Source organism: Loxodonta africana, chromosome 1 (genome assembly GCF_030014295.1).
Source record: "Loxodonta africana isolate mLoxAfr1 chromosome 1, mLoxAfr1.hap2, whole genome shotgun sequence".
Taxonomy (NCBI): Eukaryota; Metazoa; Chordata; class Mammalia; order Proboscidea; family Elephantidae; genus Loxodonta; species Loxodonta africana.
The window spans coordinates 171,268,465-171,292,011 of NC_087342.1; the positions used below are offsets into that span (position 1 = coordinate 171,268,465).

At 39.1% G+C, this 23,547-nt stretch overlaps 1 protein-coding gene across 14 annotated transcripts in view; it reads right to left on the reverse strand.

The window, feature by feature from the left end:
- The window catches only part of PDSS2 (decaprenyl diphosphate synthase subunit 2), a 303,253-nt gene extending 280,930 nt beyond the window's left edge, over nt 1–22,323 (reverse strand). For 5 of the 14 annotated variants that reach the window (XR_010322549.1, XR_010322548.1, XM_064289434.1 and 2 more), the window contains exon 1: nt 21,581–22,308. Coding sequence is in view for 10 of the 14 variants with exons in the window: in XM_064289434.1 (XP_064145504.1) it covers nt 21,581–21,876 (296 nt within the window). In the remaining 4 variants the exon portion in view is untranslated. Of the gene's footprint in view, nt 1–21,580 lie in introns of all 14 variants that reach the window. The other 9 variants (XR_010322547.1, XM_023543105.2, XM_064289401.1 and 6 more) reach the window with 7 other exon arrangements.
- Nucleotides 22,324–23,547: the final 1,224 nt, after the last annotated feature.

Below are 23,547 nucleotides of genomic sequence, written 5' to 3' on the forward strand. Positions count from 1 at the left end.
GAAAATATTTGCAAATTACATATCCAAAGAAAGACTTATATCCAGAATATGTAAAAACCAAAACCTGCTGCCATAGAGTAGATTTCAATTCATAGCGATTATATAGGTCAGAGTATAACTGCCTGTAGGGTTTCCAGGGAGCTGCTGGTGGATTCAAACTGCCAACCTTTTGGTTAGCACCCACCCATAGCTCTTAACCACTGCACTACTAGTGCTCCAGAATACGTAAAGAACTCTCTAAACTCAACAGTAAAAAAACAAACAATCCAACTAGAAAATGCGCACAAAGACTTGAGCAGACACTTCATCAAAGAGGATATAAGAATGGCAAATTAACATGTAAAAAGATGTTCAACATCATTAGTCATTAAGGAAACACAAATTAAAACCATGATGAGATACTACTACTCACATCTATTACAATGGCTAAGATAAAAATATTGACAATACCAAATGCTGGCAAGAATGTGGAGAAACTCATATATAGCTGGTGGGAATGTAAATGGTACAGCTACTCTGGAAAACATTTTCTTGTAAAATTAAACATTAGAATTCTACATTTGCTTACAAATATAAGAAAGTGTGTGTGTTCTCCTGAGCATTTATCCTAGAGAAATTAAAACTTACATTCACATAAAAACCTATACACTAGAGATTAAAGTTTATTAGTGGGTACCAGGGATAAGAGAGAAGGAAGGGGAAAGGCAACCCCACTGCTTAGGGAACACTGGGCTTCTGTTCAGGGTGGTGGAAAAATTTGGAAATGGATAATGATGATAGTTAAACAACATGATGAACGTAATTATGTCACTGAATTTTACATGCAAATAATGTTGGAATGGTGAATGGTTTGTTACATATATATTACCACAAAAAAGAAAAAACAAGACAAAAAACCTATACACTAATGTTCGCAGCAGCTTTATTTGTAATAGGGAAAACTGGAAACAATTCAAAAGTGTTTTATGGTAAATGGATAAATAAACTATGGCACATTCATGTAATAAAATATTAATTAGCAGTAAAAGTGAACAGATTATTGATACACACAACTTAGATGGAACTCAAAGACATTACACTAAGTGAAAGTAGCCAATCTCAAAGGGTTAAATACCGTATGTTTCATTCACATAAATGGCAATGAGTATAGTTTTAGATATGTTTAAATAGTTAACTTATTAATAACATACTGACAAGTATATTCTCCAATAGGCATAATAAAAGAAAGGCCGGAAAAAGGGAAAAGATAATGATAGTAATACCTTTAATATGATCTTGAAAAAAAAATAAAATCGCTTTAGATTTGAGGAAAAGGAAGAAGGGAGGTGCTTGGCGAACCTTTTTCTCTTTAGACTGGTTACTCGTTATCAAGGTGGGAATCTCTGAAAGCTTACTGATGCTCTGAAGTTACCAAGGCTTACCATTCAGCTGAAAATTATGGATTCTCTGGCAGAAACACATGGCTTCTTAGTGTGTGTTCTTTCCCTCAGTTAAACTGCATGAAACATCCAAGTTTAGTAACAAAATATTGCTGCTTTAATAGTGAATATCCTGGATTACATCACTTTCCCTAAACCCTTCCAGCATTTTTTTTCTTTTTTGTTTGTTTGTTTTCGTTTTATAGGCCTCAATTAAGGGGGCTTACAACACACTGAGATCATCAAGATGTTTTCTCGGACTTATTAAGTTAAAGTTCTTCCACATGGTTAACTGCTGATTTGTACTAAAACTTAACATGATAGGAACTGCTCTTCCTTACTTTCCACACTAGCATTTCGGTTAAAGAAGACAGAAATAACTTCTTACTATTTTCCATCTATCCTAATATTACTCGTTCTTCAAGTAGCTGCTTGAAAATTCCTCCTCTTCCATGAGGTCCTCAGGTTCAGCTGGCCCACAGTGGTCTGGCCCTGCCCTGAGCTCTGAAAGCACTTAACTAAATCCTGCGTTTGGCAATTACCAGCAATTAGGAGGAAACAGTGGTGGTTCAGTGGTAGAATTCTTGCCTTCCATAGCGAAGACCGGGGTTCAATTCCCACCAATGTACCTCGTGTGCAGCCAGCACCCTGCCTGGAGGCTTATGTGTTGCTGTGATGCTGAACAGGTTTCAGTGGAGCTTCCAGACTAAGACGGACTGGGAAGAAAGGGCTAGCAATCTACTTCTGAAAATCAACCAATGAAAACCCTGTGGATCACAAGAATTGATCTGCAACTGAGAATAGGGATGGCATAGGATGGGGCAGCATTTCATTCCGTTGTGCATGGGGTCACCAAAAGTTAGGGGCCGACCCAACAACAGCTAACAACAACTGTGATTGTATAAAGTATTTTTTTATCTTGTATTTTTTTTTTTAACAAATTTTATATGTCTAGTCAGAAGCCCTTTTTATCACAACACATCTCAACAGTTATTGACTTCCCAGAGTAGGCAGTCAATAAATATTTGTTGAATAATTAAACACAGGTATACCTTTCATTTCAACCCCTTGTTTTTTTTCCCCCCAATGTTTAGCTATTATTCCTGCTACCTGTCCTCTGCCTTACAGAGGCTAAAGATAGGGGCTTTAAGTCCTTTCTCTTTGTTTCCCTGAAGAAAACTTGTTTAAACACATGAAAAGGTAACGAAGCTAAATTTCAACCTTCGGCACTTGTCTTTCAAAGTTAGACAACTACCACTTAACAAGAAGCAAGCTACCCTTGCTGGAGAATATTCTACGGAAAATACATAGGAAACAACACTTGTATAGTAATGGATTGCTTTCCTTTTAAAGCACATGAACAACTCTATCAGTCTTGGTCCCCAATGCTCCCAAACTCTATACTCATGATTTGAAGGACCTCTTTATGAACTCAAAGGTATTTTTACCAATCATGTGGATTTTATCTATCCGAAAGCATTTTTCAGTGCCAGGAAGAGTTTTATGATTAAGGATCCATTCCTTTAAGAATATTTATACTGTCTAAATAACTCCAGATGTTTTGGTTTGGTTTTTGGTTAAGGGGTGGGGGCAGAAGGGCAGAAACCAAAATGAGGACACTCTCTATCAGAAAGTCAGCTGTTCCAAACTAATCCTTTTCTTATATTTCTGCCTGGAGGTTCCAGAGTCAAACTTATGATAAAGATAGTCATGTGTAATTCCAAAATATGAGTAGACAGAACTGTTACTTTAAAAAAATGGTCTGGGGATAGCTTACATCTAAATTATTTTTACAAATCACATTCATATGAAATGGGAGTTGCTTCCTGCATTTGTAATGAGTTTGCCAACAGTATGAAGCAATATTTGGACAGAGCTGTTTTTGAAAGAGGGGCAAATTACAGAATGATAAATTCCACATTTTTTGCAGAAATTGTGCACCTGCTGAATAGAATATTTTCTCATATTCTACATAAATCTACAATATGGTAAAGCTAATATTTTTTCATGTATTAGGCAGCAGTGGAGTGGTTGGTGGTATATTAGACATAATCCAAATTTTCTGAAACATTTCTGATCATTCTTCACAGGCTAATGAGGAATTTCATCGTGCCCTTCCCTGTCTTCAAGGTGTATGCCAATCCCGTCGGAGACTTCAAAATAAAGGGTACAATAGCAGCCCATGGTAGTCCATTCCTAACAACTACTATAGCTGGGAAAAGCTTCTCCAACTAATTTTAATCAATCATCCTATAGGGTCGCTATGAGTCGGCATTGACTCGACGGCAGCAGGTTTGGTTTGGTTTCAGGTTTTCCACAATTTAAGTTTTTTTCCTTGTTCTGTCTTTAGGAATAGTTGATCACTATCTTCAACCATGGTGTTTTCTACTATAAAGAATAATATGTAAGATGAATGCCATGATCTAATTAAAATAGCAACTAAGGCAAAGGTCTGGAAAAGGGCAAGATCCTCTGGTTAGGGAAGGTTTTACTCCAATTCAATTCTTTGAAGAGTGAAGGTTTTCTATGTGTCAGTTATATGCTGGTCAGTAGAGATATGAAAACTATCTCTTTTTTCAAAAAGCTCACAGTCTCAGAAATGCTTACTTATACCTAAGCTAGAGGTCCAAACTACAAGGGCCAGATCAATCAATTAACCTGTCCAGCTGTAACTATCCCATTGCTGTCAAGTCGATTCCAACTGATTCCAACCCTATAGGACAAAGTAGAACTGACTCATAGGGTTTCCAAGGAATGGCTGGTGGATTCAAACTGCTGACCTTTTGGTGAGCAGCCGAGCTCTTAATCACTGTGCCACCAGGGCTCCATCCAGCTGTAACTGGCACATCTCAGATGGTGAACTGGAAAACAATGCCCAGTCTAAAGGAGGTGGCCACCATTTGACACCAGCAGATTGATGCAATGGGGGAATGCAAGCTCAGTGGTGCCAGACCTTCTGATATTTTTAGAAGAAATCTGGACTTTATGTAAAATCTCATGATTCTTAAATGTTGGCAAAAAAAAAAATCTAATTTTTTAAAAAATACTGTGTAGGTCAATAGTGTGTGGGCCAAATGAAATACATCTAGGGCCCAAATTTGGCCTATAGGCCATTAGTATACAACCTCTGAAAACAAATGCATTCTTTTTAAAATGACAATGCTATAGTAGAGGTGCTATGAGAACACAAAGTCCACAATAAGCAATTTAATAATTCACAAAAGAGCTAACAACAACTAATCAAAAATTAATCCTTGCTTCAGAAAGGATTTTTGCTTTTTGCCAAAGAGATTTCTTCCTTAGAAAGAAAACCACGCTGGGTCCTGTCACATAAGCCTTTCATTCAAGTCTCACAACAAAACAAAACCCAACCCACTGCTGGCCCAGTCAATTCTGACTGGTGGGGACCCCATGTGTTACAGAGTAGAACTGCTCCATAGGGTTTTCTTGGCTGTAATCTTTAGGAAAACAGATCACTAGGCCTTTCTTCCGTGGTGCCAGTGGGTGAGTTTGAACTGCCAACCTCCAGGTTAGTAGTCAAGTGCAAACTGTCTACGCTACCGAAGGGCCTCACAACCAGAGAGGTATTATTATTCCACAAGGTAAAAATCTTATTGCCGTGGTGTCAATTGCAACTCACAGCGACCCTATAGGGCAGAGTACAGCTACCCAAGAGAGTTTCCAATGCTGTAATCTTTATGGAAGCAGACTGCTACATCTTTCTTCCAAGGAGCAGTTGGTAGATCTGAACCACCAACTTTTCAGTTAGCAGCAGAGTGCTTCACCACTTTGCCACCAGGGCTCCTTATTCCACAAAAGAAGTATTATTATTCCCATTTTCACTGATGAGAAAACTGATGCTCTGGGTACTTAACGTTCCCAAACTAGTAAATGACATAGATCAAATCTGAACTCAGGTCTGTCTGCCTTCAAAACTACGCTCTTTTCACTATACCACATAGCTTAAGCTGCTATTTCCAATAACAATAGTCTTAATACTCTATTATCACCTTATATTTATACAGTGCAGTATATCTTCCAAATCATTTTCATCTGTAATATTCCTGTGTTTCTGAAACTATCCTTCAAGTGAACTTAATTAACAAAGAAATCAAAAAGTGACTAACCTAAGATCATAGAGAAATAACTACTGAGCATATATAACTAACAAAAGAAGCCACATCTAGTGAGCACTAAAGCTAAGCATTTTATGTTATCACATGTAACCCTAATTACAACCCTGTGAGATAGTACTAATATCAGAATAAAAAGCACATGAGAAAATAAATATTTAAAAATAACTGAACTACATAAAAGAGCTGTGAGAAAAAGCTTTGTAATACACTACGGTATTAGTTCTGCAAAACTAAACGGCATTAAAAAAAAACATAAAATAGTGTAAAGTTAGAGATAATTGTTGATGAGAAGAAATAAATTTCATTTATTTGATGATATTCAACAATTTAAAAACTATAAATCACCTGACACAAAGCCCCTGTAATTATTAAATACTATAAAGGTATGTTTATGCAAATTATCAATATTTGAACAACCAAAACACTACTGCTAAGTTTTTACAGCATAATATAATAATATTCACTAGGTCTATCGCTAGCCTTACAATACTGGAAATAAAACCAATTTAGTTTGCTTAAAAAAAAAAATTATCTTTAAAGCAAATGAAATAACACTTCAAGGAGATTCCAGGAGAATGGTAGTTTTTAAAGCTATTTTAAAATATCCATTAAAATGAAGTTTCAGCACACGAAAATAGAAAAAAATGAAAGGCTTTGAAGAGCCTTCAGTGAGTCATAGGAGGAAAAGCAAATCCAGCTGCATTCCATAAACAGAAGATTTTTATCTAGAACTTCTAATAAGTATCAGCTCAGAAACAACTATCTGAAGGATTAACATCTAGTACCCATTTTTAAAAACTACTCTAGTATAGCTATTTTTGGAAAAACATTCATTAAACTTTTCTTCAAACCGCAAACACAGATGGATTTTTTTTGGTAACTAAACGGCCTCCAAGGTGTTTTTTTAAAAAGGCCTATGAAAGTTCTGAATCCTACAGAAGAATAAAGTAGGGACAATCATGGGATATAAAAAAAAAATTTTTTTTTTTTTTTGTACTGACCAAAAGCAGTAAGCAATACGATAGTAATGAGCAATATGAGAAGAGAAATGTGGGTATCTGAATCCTAATATATTAGAATTTAAGCACAAAGAATTAAGTATTATAGCACTTAAAAACCTACAATCAATTCACCCTCATTAACTGGATCCAGAATTAAGAACACAGACTAGTCAGTATTCCTCAATCTTGAATAATATATGGGTTCTTTTTAAAGGGTAAAAATTTAGTCACCAGTATGGCCTTAAATGATTCTTATTAAGATGTTATTTAAACACAAATATAAAATTGATTATAAACCCTATGGTTACAGTTCTTGCACAAGTAAAATAAATTACAAATTGAATATAAAACTTAATTAATTGACATTAATTTACTATAACAGCTGATGATATTTGACTGAAACTAAATTGCTATTCCCAATATGAAACTTATAAATTGGTTCTGACTGCCTCAATGCAGTCTCTTTTAAATAAAGGAAGCCAACACTGAGGATGCTATTCTCTACTTGAACTATGTGAAACATATTCATATAACATATTGCTTTTACTATGTCCCTTGACTGGGCCCAAAAGATTCTCCTTCACTCTTGACACAAGTAGTAAGTTGGTGAGGGGTCACCACAATCATTACTAATCACTTTAATGGCTCTTGTTTCTAGGGCTAAGAATTTTGATTGGGAGAGTGGGGAGGGCTGCAACTGAAACGGACTCCAGAATCTCCGAAAGCAATGGGAGGAGCCCAGGCAAAGCTGAGCCAAGTACAGCAGTTAACAGAAGCAGAGTGTGAGTGGTAGTCCTAACAGACAGCAAGGTGGATATGGGCATACTAGGTTACCTCAGGTTTTGTTGTAACAGGCAGAAATCCCAGTCTATATTTAATCAAATCAGCAGGTAACCTACTAATATCTGTTCGGATTTAAAGAATCGAAAACCACCAAAAAAAAACCAAAAAACTCCAGGTCTAGTGAACAGGGATCTGTCTGAACACTACAGTAGAGGGTCATAGCCTCTCACATAAATCTGAGAACGCACAATTCCTGGAATGAAAAAGAAAAAAAAAACCAGTTGTTGTGGAGTCAATTCCAACTCATGGAGATCCCAGGGTAGAACTGTACTCAAAGCTGTGACCTTTCAGAAGCAGATCACCAGGTCCTTCTTCAGAGGCACCTCTAGGTAGGTTTAAACTGCCAATCTTTTACACCACCCAAGGACACTGCCTTGAATGAAGGGGACACCACATTTCTTGTGGAATAGGTCTCTGGCCATTTATCCAGATAATGGTGAGGTAGTGAATAGTGAAAGCTCTGGAGGATTATTACATACTGGCTCTTAGCTAACATTAATTTTGGGGGATCAAGAGTATCACTGGATCACTAGTCAGACTGGGTACTTAAGAGGGTTACCTCTTCTCACAGTAGTCACCACGGGAGCCTAAGTTTTCAAATATCCCCTCCCCGAAACAGAATTCCCACAATGGCTCCCTGTCCCTTACTATTACGTCAGAAGTGCAAGGTAGAAGTTGACGGAGTTTACTTTCTTCATCTAAACCACCGTACGCCTAGTGAGATCTACAGAAATTAGTGTCACCCAAGACTCGACAGATCCTGGTATGGTGATTCCTATCACATTCTTACTCAAGTCCCCACTCTGAGTAGTGCAGAAAACTGAACAGGGGGGTTAAAACTTCATCAGATGATGACTTAATTGTCACTGCTGTGCCAAACTAAAATAATACAGCCCTTAGCATTTTGTGTACAGCTATTGACTGGCAAATGCACTCTTCTCCATTTCAATAAACAACTCGCTTTTATCTGGCAGGGCAGTAATACACCTTTTTTATTCTAGTTTAGAGAGATGTTACCTCTGGCTGTGTGCCACAACCTAGTCTTTGGGGAGTTTAACCTCCTTACCATCTATAGGACATGCCGATCCACTACACTGATATCATCACGTTGAGATGACCTGGAATGCAGTAAATGACAGATATCACAGATGTATAACCAAGGGTGGGAAATAAATTTTGCAAAAAATAAATGGGTCTGCAACCTTCATGAAGTTTCTGAGGGTGCAGCAGTCTGGCCATGTGGGCATATTCTTCTCCAAGGGAAAGGTAAGTTGTTATAACTTGTAGTACCTACCAAGGAGTCTTCTGCATTTTAGAGACAACAAATGCCTCATTTGGTTTTCCTGCCCTGACCCATTTATCAGGTAACCCCAAATTCTGCCAGTGCTGAGTGTGGACCAGTGAAAGAAAAGCTCCAGCTAATTCACTGATGATTCTATCATTGAGCTTCCATGTCCTAGCAGATCCAAAGAGTCTGAGTGTCTACTGCAAATCAGAATGTTGTACTGAACTTGAGAAAAGCTCCAATAAATACAGCGCAGACTCCAAAGATTTTAGTACAAAGCTATGACCCTTTAAGCAAGCAACTGAAGCAACCATTTCCTTTTGAGAAATAGTTCCTTGCTCGCTACTGGTCTCTAGTAAAAATTGAATACGTGATTATAGAACATTAGGTGGCCATGCAATCTAGATACCCATCATTAACTGAGTATTACTGGGTACATTTAGCTCTAAATTCCAGCAGGCCTAGCACATGCCATTATCAAGAAAAGTAGGTGCATGCCCAACTGGGCTCTGAAGACACAATTAAGTTGCATGACCAAATCACTTATATTCCATATGAGTGTAGTACTCCTGCTACATGCCACCATTCCCTCAGCCTGCACCTGTGGCCTTATAAGCTAAGGACTGAGAGGGGAAAATTCCTTCCTGGTTACAGAAAGACTTGAACAATACTTTACTACTAAGCTACAAGTGTACTTCTGCTGTCTAACAACTCCATTCAGGGACAATTCTGAGAACAGCTGAGAAGAGAAATCCTCCCTGTGAGGAGGCATAGAGTAGTACATCTCATTGTCCACTTTGCCTGGAAACAGGTGGCCTGAGGTCAGGAACTACATTCCAATCCCCGGCATGTTTAATGGACTGGCTGAATGATCAGGAGTGGGAGAGAACCTGTTTGCATGATTAGTGACAGGGCTGTTTGGGGAACAGGCATTTGGATAAATCTCTGGGAATGAGATTAGCACCTGAAAATATCCGTTTTCCATGTGACTTCCCAACTAAATCTACCACTGAGAAGAGGCTCTTAACTAGGAGATGCACAGGGTGGTTGATATGACAGAATGGGCATTCTCCTTGTCTAGTCAACTCAATACTTGACAAAGCAGTAGTGGTGGCAGGGATGGTGGTTACACATATGCTCAACAACAGGAATTCCTCCTACGGAGGCTGACCTGGTGGCTGCAACTGCCAAGTGTCCCTATATGGTACACTCCTCCAGATGACCATTTACTTCATAAGGGATGGACCACAGTGACTCTTTTCATCCAACGAGACGTTAGTTCTGTGTTCGGATATGACTTCCCTATCTATCTTGCCACTACCAACACCATCATCTGTGGACTAATATACTAGCATGATATCCCAGTCAACAGTGCCTCTGATGAATAGAATCATATCCCAGCAAAAGTATGGCAATTGGCTGGTGATCAAGGGCTTCTCTGACCTAAACATATACCTTTCCTATCTTCCAGAAGCAACCAGAATCTCAGAATGGTGAACAGAATGATAACACAGGCATAGCTCCAGCTGGGAGCACGATGGGAGACTAGGTTACTGCTGCAGAATGCAGGTTATGAGCACTCTTCCCATCAGGTACTGAGCATGGCTCTTCTCACAACTACAAATAACGACTTCTCAAATTTTCTTTCCTGTCTCTAACACTGGGAGCTTCTGAAGACTTCTGTGCCCAAGGAAAGAGCGTTTCCACCAGGGACACAATAATGGTTCCTCTGAACTGAAAGCTGAGATTGCTACCTGGCTCATGACGCTACTAGGTGAACAGGCAAAAATGGAGCTTAAGCAGAATGATACATCGGCATTGAGGGGGCATATGGATACTGGTACACAGTGGGAGGTAGAATGAGTATGGGAAAAAAAAAATTCTAGACTATCTCCTCAATAAAGTATAATAAAAGACTACTACCATTTTGCATAGGCTGGGCCACTAATGGCTCAACTTTTCAGGATGAAGATATGAATTAACCTATCAGGCAAAGGACCCCAGCCATCTGAGGTCATGGTCACTTGCAGAAATAAAACACATTCCTTACTTGGTGTGTGTATTAGTTAGAATTAGATATTACTGACTATAACATAAAACCCAAAATAATAGTTTAAACAAAAAGTGTATTTCTTTCCCATATAAAAGAAGTCTGGAGATGGGTAATCCAAAACAATGTGGGACTTCTTATAAACCACCCAATCTGTGTTACTTAGTTATGTCAGCCCTAGGAAATGAATACATGGTCTCTCAACATACTCAATTATTCAGCTTGCTTAAAATTTTCTGCTTTCTCACCCTTACAATTACCAAGTCCTGCCAACTTCACTTCATGAATGTACCTTGAATCCATCCTTTATACTCCATCTCTACCACCACTGTCTAAATTCGGACTCCACCCTCATCATCCTTCTATCCTCGAGAACATCTACTCATCTCTCAATACTCAAGTAATCTCATTGTGACCATCTTGATTCAAATTACTTGCCCACCCAAGACCATGACATTCTTGTGTCTCCACTTTACTTGGAAATACTTTTATGCTAACATTTTGTTTTACACGTCTGTCTTCCTTTACTTAACATACACCCTGGTGAGGGCAGGGAGATGAAGTTCAGTGTCATGTTCTTTGTATTCCCAGCAGCAAGCACAGTACCTGGCCCTAAGCGGGCACACTTCATTAGCTGCTGAAAGAAGAAATGAACAGATTACAGCAGTCTTCCTGCCAGGTCTTTCGCCCTCTAGTCTTACTTAGCTGCAGTCTATAACCTCCACAAAAGCCAAAATCAGGTTTCAAAAAGGCAAGTCTGATCTACTACTTAACAAGTCTCTCTACTACTTAACTTTTATAGACTCTACTGGCCTCATGATAAAACTAGATGTTCTTAACATGACATACAAAATAGTTCCTCAAAATCTGGCCACAACCTTTCCTTTGTTTCATTTAAAATCAACTTTATTGAAGTATAATTTACTTACAATAAAATGTACCCATTTTAAGTGCACAGTTCAATGAGTCTTGTCAAACGTGTACATCTGTGTAACTACCACCGCAATAAAGATATAATGCATTTCCAGTACCCTAAAAATTTCCTTTTGCAGTTAATACTCCCGCCCACCCAACGCCAGTCCCTATGCAACCACCAATTTGCTTTCAGTCACTATGTTTTTTACCTATTCTAGATTTTTCATATAAGTGAAATCCTATGTATACACTCTTCGATGTCTGGCTTCTTTCACTCAAGATAATGTTCTTGAGATCCATCCATGTTACTGAATGTGTCATTAATCCATTCATTTTTATTGCTGAAGGGTATTCCATTGCATAGATATACAGCAATATTTTTATTCATTCACCTTAGACAGACATCTGGATTGTCTGCAGTTTTTGGCTACTGTGAAAAATCATGTTAAAATATTTGAATGTTTTCATTTCCTTTGGTAAATATCTAGGAGTGGGATTGCTGGGCCATATGGTATAAGTACATGCTTAACTTTTTTAAAAATGGCCAAACAGTTCTCCAAAGTGACTGTACCATCTTACATTCCCTTCAGCAATGTATGACTGTTCCAGTTGCCCCCAAATCCTTACCGACACTTACTTATTATCCCCCCTTTCCATGAGGGAGCCCTGGGGGCAGAGTGGTTAAGAGGTCAGCTGCTAACCAAAAGGTCAATAGTTCGAACCCACAAGCTGCCCTTGGAAACCCTATGGGACAGTTCTACTATGAACTACAGGGTTACCATCAAAGGGGCAGCTGGTGGATTTGGACTCCCAACCTTTTGGTTAGCAGCCAAACGCTTAACCACTGCACCACCACGGCTGGTTATTTATTATAGACAGTCTAATTTTAGCCGTTCTCATAGGTATGTAGTAGCATCTCACTGTGGTTTTAATTTGCATTTCCTGCTGATTAAAGATGTTGAGCATGTTTTTGCTTACTGTCATTCGGGTATCTTCCTTTGGGAAATGTTTGAATATTTTCAAATTTTTTAATTGGCTATCTTATTATTGAGTTGTAAAACTTCTTTATATGCCCTGGATACAAGCCCTCTGCCAGACATGTGTGTTGTGAATATTTTCTCCCAACCTATGGCTTGCCTTTTTATTTTCTAAACAGCATCTTTAAAAGAGCTGAGCTTTAAATTTTGCTGAACTCTAGTTTACTAATTTTTTCTTTTACAAGTTTATTTTTCATATCCTAAGAAATCTTCACTTACCTCAGGGTCATAAAAACTTTTTCCTACGTTTTCAGAATTTTTGTGATTTTAGTTTTCATGATCCATTTCGAGGTAACTTTCGTTTATGGTATAAGGGGTAAGGCTCTTTTTTTGCCCCCCAGCACCATTTACTGAAAAGTCACTCCTTTTCCATCAAATAACCTTGCTGCCTTTGTTGAAAACTGACCACAAACATGTGGGTCCAATTCTGAACTGCTATTCAATTACATTGACATATATGTCTATTATGTCTATTTTTACATCAATTCCATACCATCTTCTTACTGTAGCTTTCTAGGAAGTCTTGAAATCAAATAATGGAAGCCCTTCAACACTTATTTCTTCAAAATTGTTTTGGCTATCCTAGATCTTCAGTTATTCTAGATCTAGAATTTTAGAATCAGTTTGTCCATTTTGATGAAAATGTCTGCAGGAATTTTGACTGGGGTTATGCATAATCTATACAGATGAATTTGGGAAGAACTGACATTGTAACACTAATGACTCTACCAATCCATGAACATTATACAGGTCTTGTACATACTTTGTTAAACTTATCCCTCAGCATTTCATGCTTCTTGATACGTTTATAAATGGCATTGTTTTTATAAATCCATTTTCCAGTTGTTCATTGATAGCATACAGAAATACATTTGATTTGTATATTTCAACATTATATCCCTCAACCTTGGTAAATATACTTATTAGTTCTAATAGCCTTTTTGGGTAAACTCCTAAGGATTTTCTATGCATGTGATAATGTTATTTGGGAATAATGACAGTCTTGCTTATCTAACCTGATATGTTTTCAATTTCTTTTTCTTGACTGGCTAGAACTTCTAGTAAAATTTTTAACATACGTGGTGACAGCAAACATCCTTCTCTTATTTCCTATCCTGGGGGGGAAAGCATCACGTCTTTCACTGTTAAGAATAATCTTAGCTGTTGAAATGGCACGTTTTGTAATGAGTATTTTCACCACAATAAATTAAAAAAATATATATATTAGGTGTAATTTTTTATGAATGCTCTCTATCAGGCTGAGGACAGTATCCCTTGTTTTATTTTCAAGTTCACTTATCTTTTCTTCCACAGTGTCATGGACCGAATTATGTCCCCCCAAAAATGTGTGTATCAACTTGGCTGGGCCATGATTCCGGGTACTGTCCGATTTTCCTATTTGTTGTAAATCCTGCCTCTATGATGTTAATGAGGGAGGATGGGTGGCAGTTGTGTTAGTGAGGCAGGACTCAATATACAAGACAGGATTGTGTCCTGAAGCAATCTCTTGAGATATAAAGGAGAAGTGAACAGAGAGACAGGGGGACCTCATACCACCAAGAAAGCAGTGCTGGGAGCTGAGCACATCCTTTGGACCCGGGATCCCTGCGTGGAGAAGGTCCTAGTCTGGGGGGAGACTGATGAAAAGGTCGACAGAGAGAGAAAGCCTTTCCCTGGAGCTGACACCCTGAATTTGGACTTTTAGCCTACTTTACTGTGAGAAAATAAACTTCTCTTTGTTAAAGCCATCCACTTGTGGTATTTCTGTTATAGTAGCACTAGATGACTAACACACACAGTGTCTAATCTGCTGCAAGTCAGTCCATTTTTCTTTTTATACGTTGAATTTTTTAGCTATAGAAATTACGTTTTTCATCGCTTCTATCATTTTTTCATTATTCATGTTTTCCTTTAAACACTTGAGCATATTTATAATAAATTCTTCTGGGTTTATCTGCTAATACCATCATCTCTGTCTTTTCTCCATCTGTTTTATTGACAGATTTTTCTCCTGGTTATGGGTCACATTTCCTTGCTTCTCCACATGTAATTGTGAATTGGATGCTACACATGGGATTACTTTGTTAGTGTCTAGACTTTATAGTCATCCTTTAAAGAGTTTTGAAGTATGCTTTGGCTTGCATACTTATTATTTTGGGACCAGACTGGTGCTTTTGAGGCTTGTTTTTAAGCTTCGTTAGGGAGGTTCTAGAGTACGCTGTATTGCAGAGCTAATTTAGCACTATTGCTAATACATAACACTTCTGGGGTATCTACTGAGTGCCCAGCTGTTCAACAAAGTCTGTCCAGCCAGGACTCAAATGTTCCTAGCCCTGTGAGAACTCTGAGAATTGTACAGCTTATAGCTCCCCCAAAGTTCTTTGCCTAGCTTCAGGGACTTTCACCCTATCCATGTGCTGCTTCGTATTCAACAAGAGACTCAAGTGGGTCCCTTAGCAGATTTCTGGAACTCTTTCTCCACATATTCCCTCCTCTTTTGTATTCTGCCCCACAATTTCCAGCTGCCTCATCCTCCCCAAACTCTAACCTGTCTCCTCAACTCAGCAATTAACACCATCCTCTGCTTGAGTTCCTCCTCTCTGTGCCACTATTTGGAAAATACCTCCTGGCAGAAGCCAGAGTGACCATAGATCTCTCCTCATCTGTTTCCTCTCTTTCAGGGATCACAGTCCTGTGCTGCCCGTAGTCCAATGTCTGAATATAGTTGTTTCAGTTTTCTAATTGTTTACAGAGGGCGGGCAAGTCTAATGCCAGTTATTCCATCATGACAGAAGCAGACATACAAATCCAACTTATCCTTCTTGCTTCATCCTAACCCATATCCAACCCACACCAAACTGCTAATGATTTCCCTAGACTTTAAAAAAAAAAATTTTTTTTTTTTTGCTAAGCAATTATTTTTGTATCAACTTACTTTCATGCTTTAACCATCTCCCTCGCATCCAACATCACCCAGTTCATATGTTACCTCATCTCTTAAAGTCTTATTTTCTCTAGAGATCTTCTCCCTCTCTGTCTCTACAGCACATTGTTCATACATACTGTAGCATTTATCTCAGGGTACTCTGAATATTTGCATGTCTCCCCCACTAAACTAAATTTCTAATAATAATGATAATTGCTAAGATTTAAATACTTACTTGCTATCTGCCAGGTACTGTCCTAACCATTTTACCTATGTAAATTCATTTAATCCTCAGAAATAAAATTCTACTGATATAGGTACTATTGTTACCCTCAGTTTATAGGTGAGGAAACTAAGGCAGAGAGAAATTAAATAAATTTCCTGGAACCACATGCCTTGGTAGTAGTACAGCCAGGATATGAACCCAAATAGTCTAGTATTAGAGCTCATACTCACTATACTGTCTCTCATTAATTCCTGGAGGGCAGCAACTCCATCTTACAGCAATTCTTGTTTACTCACCCCATGCCCACAGTACCTCAAATATTTGTGTAATGAATTAAAATTTATAATTTTCTCTAGTTATCCAAGAAAAAGTTCTTCATAAGTAACATAAGTTTTTAGTCAGTAATTACAGAACTGAGTCTTGAGTCTTTCATAAACATGGAAGAGACTAAAATTAAATTTCAAATAATAAATTCAAAGATCTCTAGAAGATTTTACTATGCAGAAAAGTCTTAATAGTTTTTTAGTTAGCCAAATAACTGCAGTGAGTTCAGCTGGGAACAAAAAGTCTCTACCAAGGAATCAATACCCTCTAAGAGAAGAGACTAAACGTCATAATTTTTTTTCAATAACTGCATACTAAATTAATCCCATCTATCTCAATCTGAAATACAGATCTGAGGCGTTTTGAAGGCAAAGGCAAAAAGACAGGGTATTTAAATAAAAAATTTAATCTCCAGAGCCAAATCTGTCAAGATAAGAGTAATCAATGAAAATAAACATGCTGTATTGCTCAAAGAAATCAGCTGTGTTTAAACAGCATCAACAAAAAATTAACCAATTCTATATATCTACATATTGGCTATATAAAATATTAGCCATTACCTTTGAAACAATTAAGCATCCTCCATAGGGTCACTATGAGTCAGAATCAATGTGATGGCAATGGGTATGATTACTAAAAACATTTAAGTTCTTGATTAGATAGTATATGAAGTGAATTAACAAAAGCTAAAAGTGTTTAAGTTAAAAAAAACGATTTATACAGAAACATTTAATGATTAAAATAAAAATACATATATTATGCACAAGTGAATAATTACATTTAATCAGAGAGGCAATAATGAAAACATAGGATACAAGTTGCACTGGGAAGAAGTGGGGGTTGGTGCACAGTGGCTTACTCCAGCCTTTCCCACACTACCAACCTGCATGACATAATTCAGCTTCTACCCCATCCTACATACCACCATCCGGCTTAGACAGGTACACAATCCCTCAGCCAAAGCCCTTGAAGCAAAATGCCTTCCAGAATTCAAAATTTTTCTGGTTTTAAAAAAGATGCATTTTACCTAACACTCCAGCAGGATCTGAGCCAGCACTCTATAATCAAACTCATTGATATTTCACAGCAAAACACATGAATATTAACATTAAGTGGGATAAAGAAAGGCTATAAATAGTCTCACATCAGTCAGGTCAAATTTATGAGTTTGAAAAACACATTCCATTTACTGAGCTTTTAGGCTTTTTAAATTGTGGGAAAAGGACTACAGACCTGTATTACCATATTGCATTCACTCTGGTTGCTCCCTGCTTAAGAATCGAAAATGGCTCCATGACCTGCCACATTCAGTTACAACACTAATTTTTAAACTATTGGCAGAATTAGCAACACCTGTAGAAATCATCTAGTTTTTACTCCTTACCTTCATTGTTTACGAAACTAAAGCTCAGAGAGATGAAATAACTTGCCTGGGGTCCCACAGTTAAGTTACCTACTAACAACTGACACTGGAACACACAGGTCTCCTGTCTCCCAGGCCTGCTGCTCTCTCTCTCTTCTTTAAAGTGAAATTAGGAAGGTTTTTTTTTTTTTTTTTTTTACACATTTAAAAATAATAATTACAGACTCACGGAAAGTTGCAAAAATAGCATAAAGAGTCCCATGTACTCTTCAACCAGCTTCTACGATGGTGGCATTTTATATAGCTGTAGTACAATATCAAAACCAGGAAACTGATACTGGTACATTAGTGTTAACTAAACTACAGATCTTATACAGTTTTCAGCACTTTTTAACCTGTATTCATGTGTATACGTGTGCATAGTTCTATGCAACTTTATCCCACGTATAGATTCATTAAACCACCATCACAATTAAGACACATAACTGTTCCATCACCACAATATACCATTTTTTGTCTGCACCCTTCCCTACCCCCTGGCCCTGTTTCTGATCCTAGAACCATCAATCTGTCCTCCATCTCTACGGTTTTATCATTTTGAGACTGTTATATAAATGGAATTATACAGAATATAAACTTTTGAGATTGAGTTTTTTCATTTAGCGTAGTTACCTTGAGATTCATCAAAGTTGTTACATGTATCACTAGTTCATTTCTTTTTATTGTTGAGTAGAATTTCATCATGTGGATACATAGTTTGTTCAACTGTTCACCCATTAAAGAACATTTGGGGTATTTACAGTTTTTTGCTATTATAAACAAGGTTGCTATGAACATTTGTGTATAGGTTTTGACATGGACTTAAGTCTTCATTTCTCTGGAATAAGTGATCCAGAGTGTGATTTCTGGGTTGTATGGTGTAAGTGTATGTTTACCTAAGACGGAACTGCCAAACCATTTTCCAGAGGGACTGTACCATTTTCCATTCCCATCAGCAATATATTAGAAATCTAGTTGCTCTATTATCCTCACCAGCACTTGATATTGTAAATTTCTCTCTTTTCAAGGCGGAGCCCCAGCTTCAAATTCTGACAAATGCACCTCACGCACAGCCACCACACAGCTGTCGGTGGAGGTTTGAGTGCTGCTATGATGCTGAACAGACTTCAGCAGAGCTTCCGTACATACCTACTACACATACTAAGACAGACTAGGAAGAAAGGCTTGGTGAGTTACTTCTAGAAATCAGCCAACAAAAACCCTATGGATCACAATAGTCTGATCTACAACCAATCATGGGGATGGTACAGGACCAGGCAAAGTTTACTTCAGTTGTGCACGTGGTCGCCATGAGTCATCGGCCAACTTGAGGTCAACTAAAACAATACAACAGTAAGTATGTAGTGGTATCTCATCATAGTTTTAATTTGTATTCCCTGTTGACTAATAATGTTGAACATCTTTTCATACGCTTACTTGCTGTCCCTATAGCCTTTTCTTCTTGCCTATTTTCTAACTGTATTGTTTGTTTTCTGGCCATTGAATTTACAGAGTTCTTTTACATATTCTAGATATATGTCCTTCTTTGGATATGTGATTTGCAAATATTTTCTCCCAGTCTGTGGCTCATCTTTTCATCCTGGGAACAGGGACTTTTGCAAGGCAAAAGTTTTTTTAATTTTGATGAAGTTCAATTTTTATTTCTTCTATGGACTGAGCTTTTGGTGTCCATGTCTAAAAACTAGTCATTTTGGAAAAGGATAGTGATAATGGTTGCATAACACGAAAAATGTAATCAATGTCATTGTAAATATGGATATTGTATTGCTGAATGTTTTGGTGGGTATTATTTTCACACACACAAAAAAAAAAATCCGAAGAATCCACATTCCATATCTAAAAAAAAAAAATTACTAGTCACAAAAGACCAAATACAACAGGTTATCGTTGTTTAGGAAAACACACATGTAATTGAAAAAGAGAAAATTAAAACAAAAAAATGCAGTATAGTGGGGGTCAAGGAGATGGACTAAGGAGAACACAGATAGCTTCAAAAGAATTGGTAAAGTTATAGTTCTTAAGTTGGGTGGTAGACTCTTCAGTTTTATTATTTAGCTTTAAAGCAATATATATATACACACACACACACATATAAAATGTTTTCAGTGTCTATCTGTTAGACCATCTGCAGAACTAACATTCCAGTTGCTACAGGACAAATTTTGGCCCAATCATGAGGTGACATTTCTAATAACTGGGAACAATGCCAAGAAGTAAAATAACTTTATTATTGCTATTTGGTAACTTTTGTAGAAAGGAAAAAAAAAAAAAATCCAGGTGTGTTATTTAAAAAAAATAAAACAAGGGGATGGGGGTGGGTGGAAGTACCAAGTACCATGGCTATAAAAGGGAAACATGAAGGATTCTTGTGGTGATGGAAATTTTCTGTACATTGACTCTGTCAGTGTCAGTATCTCATTGTGATATTGTACTATATTTTCACAAAACATTACCATTGGGGGAAACTGGGCAAATGGTATATCAGATCTCCCTGTATTATTTCTTATAACTGCATGTGAATCTACCATTATCTCAAAATTAAAGTTTAATTAAAAACAAAAGAAAACAAGCAACCAAAAAAGATCATTTTAGTCAACAGTTTCTCAGTCTTACCACTACTGACATTTTGGGCCAGATAAATTCTTTGTCATGGGGAGCTGTTCAAGCATTGTAGGATGTTTAACAGCACCCTGGTCTGTACCCACTAGATGCCAGTAGCACACCCCCAGTGTGACAACCAAATACGTCTCCAGACATTGCTAAAGGTCCGCTGGGAGGAAAAATTGGCCCCAACTGAGAACCACTACTCTAGTCATAAAAGCAAAGAAGAATTGTGGAAATGCTTCTGATTGAAAGAGACTAAAGGGACATAATAACTAAATGTAATACCTGATCCTAGGCTGTATTCTGTACTAGAGGGGGAAAAACACTATAAAGGACATTACTAGGTCCCTTAACAAAATTGGAATTGAATGGTAGATTAAGTAAAAGCATTGTATAAATATTAAATGTGCCTAAGTTGATAACTATGCTGTAGTTACGTGACAGAAATGTGCACCGAAGTACTGATGTATACAGTCTACCACCAAATGATTCTGAGAAAAAAAATACATATATATGCATACATACATACGTGAGTAGTACTTGTGTGTGTGTATAATCTGTGTGCACGTAATAGGTGAATCTGAGTAATGGGTGCAAAAGTGTGTGGTATTTGTACTATTTGTAATTCTTGGAACTGTTCTCTATGTTTGAAATTATGATCAAATAAAAAGTTGTTTTTGTTTAAGTGTAAGCAAAAGCTGTGACCTCTAAAAATCAGCAGTAGTCCAGTATAAGTGGTGAAGATCTTAAGAGGAAAATGACCATTAATTGGTTAAAGTCCTACTTCAAAGAACTCTCTACCCTCAGCCTATGTCCCACCTCACTCTTTCTGAAGAAGAACTCTTGAAGAGTGCAGAACCGAAATTAAATCCATCCCACTTTTAAAAGACCATTCTAGACTAAAAAAAAAAAAACCAAACCCATTGCCGTCGAGTCGATTCCGACTCATAGCGACCCTACAGGACAGGGTAGAACTGTCTCATAGGGTTTCCAAGGAACTGGACTCGAACTGCCAGCCTTTGGGTTAGTAGCCGTAGCACTTAACCAGTACACCACCAGGGTTTCCCCATCCCTAGAAAGTGACTCAATAAGCCCATATCCTTGCTCGATTTCTCCACAGATCACTGAGGCATTTTTATCAACAGTTAAGAAGCAAAATCACGAGAAACATGCAAGTTTCTCAGAAGATAAACTATCCACTCTGCTGAGGAAGTGGGGGATGGATGTTAAGGTGGGCTAGAAGAGACAACACTGAAGATAGAGGGCTGAGAGAAGTGGGGAATAAAAAGAGGTAAACCGGTCGCCAGTCTAGAAGAAGCAGGACGGGTGTGCTGGGGAGGAAAAATGACACGACTGAGTGCGAATGTGTTGGCACGAAAGGGAGTAGCTCACCTGGCTGTGGTAAGCAGAGGGTGCTGAGTCCCCACCAGCTTCCGCACCTGCATAGCAATGTTGCTGAGTTCGTCACTCAACAGACAGCGGAGGCTCATAAAGGACGTGGGGTAGCCCACGATCTTCTCCGCCTCTGACACTACCTGGTTCCAATGGGCCCGGGACCTGGAGGGCTGGCCACGCCAGGAGTCCACCGAGGAGATGGTGTCGAGAGATGGGGACCACCACAGGCGACGAGTGGAACTCGAGGCCCCAAGAGAGCGGGGAAAGCCCAACAGCAGCTGCCGGAGGCTCATGATTTGAAGTCTGGGAGGATCAGGGACCGGGGGTGTCCGGCCGTTGCGCCGGGAACCAGGGGCAGAAGAGGAACGAGAAGGAAGCGGCGACTCCTGTAGCTGTGACCTGAAACGAACTTTAACTGCTGCTTTCTCCAGCCCGGACTAGACAGACAGCAGCAGCCCCAACTCAGTACTGCCCCCGGCCACCTGGGGTAGGAACCACGGGCACTGCTTACATGGGGGACGCCATATTGGAAGCTTGGAATGCGGCTTGCCGTAATGACAGAGGCGGGCTGTTAAGGGGCAAAGAATGGTCCCTACTTTACGGCGCAGGCGGGAACGCCCCTGAAGGGGCGGAGCTTTAAAAGAACCCGGAAAGCGAGGGGCGGGGCGAAAGTCTCCGCCCCTCCCAGCCTTTCGACAGTGCCCGGGAGGATCACTGGCGGGGATAAAAAAAAAAAACCAAACCAAACCCAGTGCCCTCGAGTGGGTTCCAACTCATAGCGACCCTGGCGGGGATAGAGTGCGTTGTCCGTTGGTGCCTCTCCGCCTGAAATCTGGACCGAGTGTGATTTATCAGAGCATTCTCGACGCCCAGTAGACAGTGGGCGCGCATAAATATTTGTGTCGTGAACGACGGTCGGTGTCTATCCGGAAGGAAAGGCGTTTGGCCACGGCCCTAGCTCCTCTGGGAAGCTTCTCGTGGCTGTCCGCCGCCAACCCCTTAATCTCAGGGGCCAGTCCTTATGTGGGCCACGGTGGAACATAAAGTCCGGCAGGGGACTGAGGCTTCTTGCCTTGGTGCCCTCGGCTCCCAACCTGACGGAAGGCGGCGTGTCGCGGCGAATACGCTTCCTCTTCCCAAGAAACGGCCTCGGACCCTCGCCTGCATCACCGGCCCCCTCGCTGAGCCTCGGTTTTTTCTGTTTACAGTTTAGGCAGAACCAGCCGTGCCTCCTTCACAAGGGTGTGGAGAAGATGGACTGAAACGTGCCGGAGCCCTGCTGTCTGTCGTTTTCCTTTTAACGCCTTGCCTGAGAGCTCCGAACACCATCCAAGATTTGAAACTGACCCGAGTGTTTCCCACATATTAGCTCATATATTAACCTCATTTAATCCTCAAAACAACCCCACGGAGTAGCTAATGTTAATATTCTTCATGTTTCATATGAGGAAGTTGAGGCACAGTGAAGTTGTGTGAATTACCTAAAGCCACATTAGGCGGGGATGTGAACCCAGGCAATCTGATTCCTGAACCCATGTTCTTAACCACAGCATTACACAGTCTCTCTTTTCCACTCTTTACACCTTATTGCTTAGGTGAAGCCGTTGATTAGCGGTTAAGAGCTATGGCTGCTATCGAAAAGGTCGGTAGTTCGAATCCACTGGGAGCTCTTTGGAAACCCTTTGAGGCAGTTCTACTCTGTCCTATAGGGTCGCTAGGAGTCGGAAATGAACGGCAGCGGGTTTGGGTCTTTTTGTTTTGTTTTGTTTTGTTTTGTTTATAGGGTCACTGAGTCAAAATCGAGTCCATGTTTTGGGGAAGGCGTGGAGAGGAAGCTGTGGTTATCAGTTCAGCAGTGCTACCCATTCTTTTTTCAGGTATGTCTAACACCTGGCCCGGTTTCTCATTACCCAAAACAAGTGTCAACAAACCCATGTAATAATAAAGTTTTCACACTCTTAAAC